The following is a 10,942-nucleotide window of genomic DNA, read 5'->3' on the forward strand; positions in this document are numbered from 1 at the left end:
AATCTGCACATAACTAATGATTCAAATTCACTGCCCAAAGATATCGCTAAATTAGTACCTAAAACCCATCACTGGGCTCGAGTCTCAGAGTGAACATCAACTCTGAGATGCAGGTGCATCCAGCTGACGAGTCCCAAATAGGACGAAACGTGAGTCCTGGATTCCACTGCTAGCCACTATCCATCTTTGCTTATAAATAAAAAATGATTAGAGAAAAAGAGACTCCTGAAAATCTAGAAATGATAAAGTGTATCACAGTGAATCCTACTTTATTGAATGCTTTTCGTAAGTTTATTTGATAGATTGATTGTTTATTTAAAGTATTTTCTCAGTTTGTAAAGCATCCTTTTTAACAATTGAAATAGATTTTTTAATTTCTGACATTACTGTTACACTTCATAAGCCACTCTATTTACATGAAGAACATAAGTATTTCTTCATCATCTCAATACTCAATCTGAAAATACGGTAACACAAGCCAATTTGTTTCCATACACCTGTGCTCATTCGAGCCAGAAAAATTGGCGAAGTCTTCATTAAATATCCGATTCACTACTTTGGATAATGTTTGTCTATTTTTAGTGATATACATGTGGGGGATTTTATGTTAAGAAGCACCAGAGAAAAAAATTGGTAGGATTGCTAATGTTAGGTGAGAAAGATTGATTCCCAAATCTTCATTTTTACAAGTGTCCACTACGCCTTAAATTTACAAATCAAATCAGTGTATGGACTCCATAGGATACATATAGGTATGAATGGCTTAATTAAGAGGGTGAGATGGCCTCCATTCCTGTTTTCTATGTTTGCTACTTTTTATTATTAGCATCGCAGATGTATTGGTGCAGGTACATGTCACATGAATAGCTGTAGTATACGAGTCATGAAATATGCATTCCGGACATACACATAAGCATAAATATTATAACTTTAACTGTATTTCTTCTGGTGTACACTACATGTACACCAACAATACATAGATCAAATTGACCTATGAATCCCACAACATACATATTGATATAAGTTCATGTGTATATCCAATGCGAGCATTAACAGTGTTAATCCGATGTTATCATAGAGTAGTGGATTAGGTTAATTTCCATTGACCGCTTATGTTAGTTCATGAGATAAGTCCTACTATTCAAGAACCAATACGCGGAAGTGTGAATAAAATTTTACCCCTACTTTAAGCGTACAGTTACACTGAAAATAAGAATTTCGGTATACTTTGATCGAGGTAGTGACAAAAAGCTAACAAAACTAGCTTCACCATATACTAGACAACCATTAATGAGACTAATATTTCTCTAATGATCGCTGAAAATTAACTCCTTGTTTACCTACATTAAAGTCTAATGTAGGTATACTCAAGCGTCTAAATGAACTTGATTAGTTCTGTAAGGCAGCTACGATTAATGAGATAGTCCTTTCTATCCTTTGATGTAAATTTAACCGTTCGATTTAAGCTATCATCATCAGCACCGTCAAGGTCTTGAAGGTAGAAACATTTCAAAAACATTAGAGGGAATGTAAGTATAAAGATAATATATTCAACCTGTAATTTTATTTCGACTATGTTTTGTTGAATATGACTTTTTGTGCTTCCATCTAAGCAGGATGAACTGAGCCTGTTTATATTCATTAACTGTTATGTCACCGTGAGTGATCAAATGAACCACATCCAACAAATAATGAGAAGTTATCGCCAAAATATAACCAATTTAAACGAAAAAAGAAAGTCGATATGATCTGAAAAAACAGCTAACTTACTTTTCTTTTATAGCGTATATAGATGGGATGTAGTGTGGATGACATAATCTTCTTAAATAGTGTAAACCTATCGATAACAATAATGGCAAATTCATTCAATACTTTTAACCATAGTTTCAAAGAAAATCACACAGTTTTGATTGAATTAGTTTATTCAGCATTTTAATTGTGACGGTGTGTATTTCTCATAACAAGCTAAGTTTTTGTATTGTCAAGTGGATAGTTTGCTAGCCAATATACCAGCTGAAGACTCCAACATTTTTTAGCCAACAAAATATACAGCGCTTGGTAAAACCTTTTTTATCCAGCATTATTTTTACAAGAAAATGATACACTATACATTAAGTTCTAGAAGTAACACAGATATAGTGAGATCATATTACTCATGTAGGAATTACAAATCAAGAAAACCTTGAGTAAAATATTCGAGGTGATGGTATAGTGGATACTACTCACAAAAGTGTTAGTAAATAAGGTGTGGCAGAACATGGAGTCGAAGTCGCAACAATTGCCGGACTGAGTGAAGGGTCTCAGTGTATCGAAAGCACGGTGTTGGCAGAACAATTGAGGATCAGTCAAGAAAAAAGTTTAGATTGCAAAACACACTGGAAGGTGCTAATGGATGATTAAATGTTTTGTTATGTATTATGTAAATACTTTGTAATTAGCAGTGAAGGTACATACCCCCTGACTATTTTTGTGGATTACAATATTATTATTATTCGTTACATTGGCATTATGTTCAAGTAACAAATTATACACTCAACCAGACAGGCTGCCAACTCAATCAGTCAAGAATGTATATAAATGATTTTTCACAGTTAGCCATCTCAATAATTACCTATTTAGCTAGAAGAGAATGATTCACTTTCTTCTCGAATGCTTATTTAGTATAATGTAAAGTTGATACATATACTTGATTCCCGTATGAATTTACTACACAAATGTAATAAATAAAGCTAACTTTTCGATGTAATTGGATTGTTAGCATATCAGTTTTGTCTAAAACTGTTAATATTATTCAACAACATAATGTTTCTTACTTCAAGATATCCCGATGTCCAAGAATATTGCAAGCCAGGCTTTCTTGCATGACGCAAGAGGTAAAAGAAATAAGCATGGATGGTGATCCAAAGAAAGGGTGAACCGAATTCATTTTAGATCTGTTATTGAATATCTGTTTATGCTTTTATATAAGTTGTTGTTAAACGTTTATCTTGAAATTATTCTTTCCTGTCTATCTTATTTTCAGGTGGCTTTGTAACTTCTCATTAATCTAGCTGTAAGTTTTTAATTTAGCAAACATTTTTATACCGATACTTCGGACATAATACACATTTCATGTTGCACTATGTATTTACCAGTCGGACGATTGCTATAACATTAAGTATTCGCTTGTCCATTCTTAACATTTTGAATGTTTTGATATCACGTTAGTTACATAGATGAGTAACGTTTCTTTTCTTTTTGTTAAACACTGTTAGCGAAAGTTAAACTTCCCACGTGATGAACACAACAAAAGTCCAATTACAATTGCAAAGAATATGAAGACTTAACTTATTAGTGGAAAATCTATATGTACTTTTTTAAAGTTTAATATACAATATAATTTATAACGCATCAGTCTTTTAACTATGGCAGTGCTTATCTGTTGAGTTCGTTAACATAAATGCTGACAAGACAGGACTATTTAAATAAGGTGAATAAACTTTGATTACGTGTTGACACTATATTGTCTTCTAGGAATTGATCACTTGCTTCCACGGAAAATGTCGATACAATCTAGGTGTGTGTGTGACAACAGATATGTTAATGTTGACAACCATGGCATAAACATTTTATGGTTGTGTTAAGTTTGCGAAATTAACTGAATGAAAAGAAATGTAAAAGACATGCATTTTAAATTCTAGGTACCTCTAATGAAGTCCGTATACTTTCCGGAAAAATGGGAAATCTTGAGGTTTTTCTGAAGAACGTAAATATATTTTTCCGGAGTTTTAAAAAAATACTAGGGGAATTTTCGCAAAGATGTGCAAAAGTTCTGGGGTTTTACCAAAGAACATAAATGGAACTCCCCAAAGATTTAGAAAATTCTGAGGAAACTTATGGGAAATTTTGTGTTTTTCCCAATATTTCCCCAAAAGTTCTGGAAATTTCCCTATAATAACTTAAGGTTTTGAGGAAAAACCTCAGACCAGGGGAATTTCGGGGTTTTTTAGCATTCGCCTAAAATATTCTATTGCGGATTCCTTAAAATTTCCCCAAAATCGAGCGATCGGCATATCACCAGTTTTATCATCATCCGAGGAATCACTTCCCCACATATCTCAAAAGTTATCTAGTGACACAGTTCCCAGTCAAATGTCTAAAAGGTGAGAAACTGTAAACTGTAAAATAGATTGACAATCCTTTTGAAAATAATTAAAAACCTGTGCCATTATGTCAACTCATAATAAATAATTTTGTTGATTGATAGTCTTCTCAATTACCTTGTTTATCATTGAAGTGATTTCTGTTAACACCATTTAATGTTATACCATTGCGTAAAGACAATAGGATCTTCACAAGTTTCCTCATACAACTATTTGGATCCAAACCAGATTTAGGAATAATTATCTAAACAAAGCAATGTTATATTTATTCGTCATGTACATGTTGATTATAATGAATAAAGTAAATTATACATTAAGGGATGTTTTATCAAAATCTTTGATCATAACATATGTTCATTATATAACAAAAAATATACTGATAATTTCTAGTCATATTTTCAGGCAGTGATGTCCCAATTTATTTTGTTAAGCTTTGTAGACAGTAAGTATTTTTTATAATAAACTTACGAAAGTCTGATCCAATTCGAATTCATTTTAAGATCAGACCTTACTAACAGTTATACTAATCCATCTTAATTTTGTTCTTGTCAGTCTACATTAAAAATGATTTTTATAATCCAGCTTCATCAAACTTTTATTCATTTAAAAAATGGATATGAGTATTCAACCAAAAAATGAAACCAAATCATAACTACTAAATATTTTATTCATCAGTACAAATTAAAAATTCATTCCTCATACAGCTATAGACTGACGCTTTGTACCAATTATTTTACGTTTACAGTTTACTTTGCAGAATGACTGACGTCGGATAGCCATTAAAAGCCAGGTGTATTTGATAGCTGTCTTGTTCTAATGTGAGTCTCCTAAGCGGTAAGAATTTGTGGTCCCTCCAAGGACTGAAACCATGTGTCTTAGGTTTCGAGGTTAACATTTAAACTTCAGGCAACTGAGTTAGCAGTCAATGGCTTACCTTTTTAACTTCAACCAGTTCACAGTATTACGTGATCATGCTTCGTTGCTAATGGTGATAGTAGTAACATATCCAACATCGTTGAACTCTAATAGTCATGGTTTTTATTAAAACTTCACTAATTACCCTTCAACATTGGCCACTAGTGAGCAAGTGAGTATTGTTATGAAGATGGTAGAATTTTTAGCGTACATCATGGACTTTAATTTTATTTTGGTTCTAATCACATCAGTTAATCCATACATTCCCATGGATCTTAACATTTTATATACACTATATTTATAAGCTGTAGTGCGATGAAGATACCATGATTCTTTTGTTAACTATATTCAGCTGAATTTAAGTCTCTCAGGACAAGATGTAGAAAGTAGAAATTTTTGAACCTAAATGTTTATTTTTTAGTAAATTACATTGTATATATTTGGTAAGTATTAATCATATAGTTATTTAAGGTTTTTTTATGTAGCACAAACTGAAAGTCTTTTTACCAACTTTTACCATTTATTGATTGAAAGTACTAAGATTTTCAAAAAGACTATCTAAGTGATAAAACACCGTACAAACTCACTTCCGTAGGACAGTATAAAAGTAGTTTTACAAGTGTTCGACTATAACTGCTAGTATCACGAAATTGAGACAATTCAACATTTGCTGAGTAGATATCGATAGTAGCTAAACCTATTTCTCCAGTTGACTGACCTCTTCCTTCAACTATACCTTCAAGGGAAAAATTTCAAAGAATATTTATCAAATTTAAATAGAGTAAAAGAAATTTTCACTGGGGCTGTAAGGAAACCCTATAATTAGGTATAAAACAAGCTGTTACTCAAATATATTACGTAAAAAGTATTGCATGTCTACCAGCTAAAATACATCCCTTATAACTGTTTGAATTCAGTTGAAATAATCAGAAGGCGTTTTGTGGAGATTTAGTATTTTCATAGTTGAAAGCATGAGTCGATTGAAGCTAGACCACCATGGAAAACCTGGAAACACTGGGCAACCGTTTCGTCCTGTTGTCGGACTCCTCAGCAGTGCGCATCGGTTGCTGGCTCAGTGGTCTATCGGTTAAGTGCTCTGGCGCGAAACTGGTAGGTCCTAGGCTCGAATCTCGCGAGGTGGGATCGTGAATGCGCACTGCCTAGGAATCCCACAGTAGGACGAAACGGCCGTCCAGTGCTTTCAAATTTTCCTTGGTGGTCTAGCTTTAATTTACTCATGCTTTCAACTATCAATTGAAATAGATTAAAGTATTTGTAGTAAATCAGATGTTAACTAACTTTCAAAGTTTAAAGTTGTTCTTTATCAACAGCTTTTACTTTTATGAAGAAGATTACAATAACGACATTTGTATTACTTTTTCAAATTTCTATTATGGTTTCAGAGGAAAATTCATTAAAAATCACAGAAGATTATTCGGCTGAAATGTAAAAGTATTGTTTCATAACTAGAAATAACCTAAGGAAAAGTCTTATCTCAGTTTGTGCAGTCATTTATAATCAAATTAAATTTAGTCTATATCCTGGACTATCCTCAAATCCGTATAATCTGCAAACACAGGAAATCGAAAATAATTAACGAGTATACTGCTAAGTTTTAAATCTGTGTATCCTCTTTTATCAAGTTAACATAAACTCGTTAAAAACATAAGTTTAATTCAGTGATCACTATAGAATAGCAGATTAAATAAATGCAGAAAATGACAATAGTATATCGTAATTGAACGATTTTCAACTTATACATGAGTAGTGGAAATACGAATGACGAGAATATTGACGCTAAAACTCTTAATCCTATCCATAAATACCTAATCCTGACTAGGAATATTTTGGAGACACTTAGAAATCTGTTCGGATCCTTTAAAATGTTCAAGTTTATGTACAAGCTATTTCCACTAGCACGAGTTTATATGTTGTTTTCTTTAATTTCTAGGTGCAGTAATCTGTAAAAGACATTAATAAACATTAATTATGTAAGATCTGCTTATCTTTGCAATATTATTTTCTTTTCCATAAACCATTCATTTACAAAGGCATTTTCTGATTGGATGAGAGCTGGCTGAAAATTAGTCACAGCTTTTTAAGCTCATCCTCTTACTACACTCTTACTGTTATTATGATATTAGATTAAGAGCCGAGATTCGGTTACTTTATTTATTCAAAACCATTCAAAGTCAGATAGATTGATCGAATTTGACGTACTGTAAGCCTTGAGTCTTAAGCTTGAGTTCTTTGTTTTTCAAACTATATAACAAAGCAATTAAAAGTATTTGATACAAGATAGTTGACTTAAGTTTCCACATTTACACAGAATAAAGTGTGGACAATTCATTCTGATATCCTATCGAAAAATATGTTTGAAGCTCATAATTTTCATCGCCCTATAATTATCTCCAACGCATCAAAAATAATAGTCCTGAGAAAACAACAGAAGTTTGTTTAGCAATCAGGGGATGACATCAATTCATAAACTGAATCAGAAAGTCTAGTGGTAGGTACACTGGGGACATGTTTACCAGATAACTATAAAATTAAGATGATAAGTAATGAACAAACTATTGTTTAGCTAGTTACATTAGTTTCAGAGGAATCGGTTTCGAATGCTCCCTGAAATCAGTATGGAATTAAGATGTTTGCTGAATGTAGTAAAAGACTAAGACAAGTTTATCTAATGTTTCATGTTCTTAAAATTTTTGTTAGTTTTATCAGAAAACGTATTACTCATCTCTAGCTTTTCCGGTTCCCAGACAGAAATGTCATTTTACATTTTATCCTTGCTTCAAAGTGTATATAATGTTACACAAATATTTGGTGTTCAGTCTCAAATTAATTGCTGAAAAATTACTCTCTCTTTTGTGATTTAAGTCTCTCAAACTAATAAACTGGTAGCTCTCTAAAGTCTTAAAGGGGCATCTAAAGTTTACGAGGAAGTTATTTCAAGTAAAGATACGCCGTCAATTTTCGCAAAAAGTAGCTTCAGGTGCCAATATCTATTAAGGCTATTCGTTTAGCATGAATTATTACACATCATCACAAATGTTTGCTGGCAGGGTTTCTGTTTTCTTGTGAGGTCAAAAATCAAACGACTTTTGATATGATTCTTAACAGTTTTTATAAGAAGCCGACTAGTAGAAAACCTACCTCCAGAACATCTGTGGCATCGTATTCTGATACCTTCTGGAAAGACAAGACAAACTTTTAGACCTTCTATAATTCAGTACCTATTTGAGTTTGCAAATGTCCCCGTTTAATGTCAAGTAAATCAAAGTATCAGTAGCTCGTAAAAATTTTCAAAAGAGCATATATATTTGTTTCAGAATAAATCTACCAGATGACTGGGAGTGTTTTATTTATAAACAGAATGAAAGTTGTATTAAAAAGGAAGCATCATTTATAAAAACTCTGAGCGACTGAAATTAAAATAACTTTAAGTTGAACTCGGTAATCTGGTCCGAGATATTTTAAGGAAATAATCAAGAGTCTAAACCATCAAGTACAACTAGGTTCACAAAACAACTATATGCTAAACCACTGTCCAATGTACCGAAGCACCAAGAGAAAGACTTAAGTCATGTGATTTCAGTCACTGGAAGTTTTACATACATAATTTACTTTTAACTGTTTTTTATAAACTCATAGTTTAACTTTTGTAAAGCTATCTGTCAAAATCCGGAAAGACACTTATAGGATAGGGTAAACACGATTGGGAGAAGTATCAACAAAACGCTTATAAACAAACAGAAAAAATTATAAAGTTAGTTTAAACAATCTGAATATTTTTAATGCAGCTTAATGTCAATTTTCCTGGCCAATTAAGATTAAATTTTTACATCACTTTCAAAATAACAGGAGTGTTTCACTAATTAAAGGTATAAAAGTCAAATATTGGGCTAGTACTAGATTCAAGAGAACTGCATTATATCATGCTGATTTGTTCAGAAAAGTGAGATCTATAATAATTACACTCAAAAACTACCTTTTAGTATGTAAACTTTATTCATTTTGGTCCAATTTGAGAGTTTAGTGAAGCTCTTAACCGCAGAAAATTAATCACACTACAAACCTTATACAACGTGAACTCTTATATGAAGGAAGCACAAATTAATATCTCATAACGCTAGTTTATTTAAGATGGCAGACATGAACATACACTAATTCTTAGTTGACAAATAGCTCTTATACACTGTTACTTACTAAGCAAAACATGAGATTTTAATTTGCTTGAATTTGTCAAGTTAGATGACCTAATACTTGATGAATTTAAAACGGCCTGTGGATTCTGTTTGACCCGATTTCCAGTGACGTCATTACTGGTAATTGGGCAGGATTGGGTAGAATTTGGTGGATGTCGTTGCTTTTTCCATTTGTATTTTTCAAACATTTTAGCGTAATGTTCAGAACGCATCATATCTGCCAAAAAGAAAACATGAATGCAAGGATCTTTAGTGGCATTCAGAGATGAAGGTTCAGCATCCAAAACGCTCAGTGCATTATTTTGTTATTAGAAAAAGAGCAGTCGCTAGTTTACTATTAAACATGCATAACAGTTGTAGATACTGGTCTCTGGAGCTAGTCTATCTCAGTATGCTAACACTAGTAAAGAAGGAAAGGCGCTTGCGTTAACTGTTAGTGTCACCTTAAACTGACAATAACTACTTTCTTGATCACATTTACAATTATTTTAACAGCGACTTAAATCTAAGGCCTTATATGATTACTAGCTTTGGTTAAAGTAAAACAAATACCGTCAATTAACGTAAACAAAAATATGGTCAAACTCTAAAATGAGTTACTTGAAGTCTTTTCGTAAAAACGATTGATCTCTAAACATAATTAAGCGGCTTATTAGTTCCGATATTTTGAGTCTTATTTCAATACATCATCTCCCTGAAGATACTTTAATATTTGTGCGAATGAGCTTTGAGTAACATCTTCAACTTTCTTCTTGAGCTTCGCCAAAAAGTTTGTTTCGGTCTAAAACACATTTTCAAACCCCAAATTGCGGATTCCCTTAAAATATCCCTGAATTTCTGTTGAATTATCAGTTGTCTTGAAAGAAACCTAGATAATTACGCTCGACAACGAATGATTTGAGGAAATAGACTATACAACAATGAATGGTTTGAGACACAGGAGTATAAACCTGTTGCTTAGTTTGAGCTTCTATTTAAGTGTTAATGGATGAGTATTAGTTTAATTTATTGCATTAAAGTTAGAAGTACATTATTGGCCAAAACGTAGTCAAATATTAAAATTAAATAATTGGTTCATAATGAATAAAAACGGACATATAGCTGAAGACGAAAGAAAATAACTGACCAAAAGGTAGAATAACTTATGTGAACAGTAAAAAACTAAGATAAATCGCAAGAAATGGTAAAGTTAAGACCAAGAATTTGAAAGGCTCTTTTTCTATGTATCTATATTTTTAACAAATATCCCGGCATAAAGTAGACAGTGGGTTATCACATACACAAATCCTAGAGGTTTTACTTTATTGTGAGTTTCAGATACAATCACTGTATCATGTTGACTTATACTATCGAGTACGTGCGGTCATTCAACACACTGTTTGTTCTTTAAAACAAAAATCCAATCAGTGGCTTGTAGCTGTAAATATACTATACTCACCTCAACAGGTGCAGGCAGTGCTTGTTTCATTTCAAAACAATGCCATAGATGAACTAGCTGCATCTGCCGATCGAATCTTGGAAATCACCAAATTTTCTAAGGCCGAGGTTTTTACTATCAAAGAAAAACCCCAATCGACCTCGACTGACATGGCCGAACTATGTCACACGCTTACACGATATCTTGGAGTTCGCAATGACCGTAGTCGGTCAAAAACCCCGCGTAGAAGCGCCTCA

The 10,942-nt window shown here is 32.7% G+C and overlaps 2 protein-coding genes across 2 annotated transcripts in view; both read right to left on the reverse strand.

The window, feature by feature from the left end:
* Nucleotides 1-10,942, reverse strand: part of Smp_172620 (hypothetical protein) — a gene marked incomplete at both ends in the record, with an annotated part of 63,786 nt that overhangs the window by 33,322 nt on the left and 19,522 nt on the right. Inside the window, 3 exons of the mRNA XM_018796512.1 lie at nt 1,771-1,837; nt 4,260-4,386; nt 5,645-5,793. Coding sequence (XP_018651646.1) covers nt 1,771-1,837; nt 4,260-4,386; nt 5,645-5,793 — 343 coding nt within the window. The remainder of the gene's footprint in view (nt 1-1,770; nt 1,838-4,259; nt 4,387-5,644; nt 5,794-10,942) is intronic.
* Nucleotides 9,262-9,483, reverse strand: Smp_188210 (hypothetical protein; the record flags this gene model as incomplete). Its single annotated transcript, XM_018796513.1, has 1 exon — nt 9,262-9,483. The coding sequence occupies one exon, from the start codon at nt 9,481-9,483 to the stop codon at nt 9,262-9,264; it is 222 nt and encodes a 73-aa protein (XP_018651647.1).

The sequence above is a fragment of the Schistosoma mansoni genome, chromosome 4 (genome assembly GCF_000237925.1).
Source record: "Schistosoma mansoni strain Puerto Rico chromosome 4, complete genome".
NCBI classification, from domain to species: domain Eukaryota; kingdom Metazoa; phylum Platyhelminthes; class Trematoda; order Strigeidida; family Schistosomatidae; genus Schistosoma; species Schistosoma mansoni.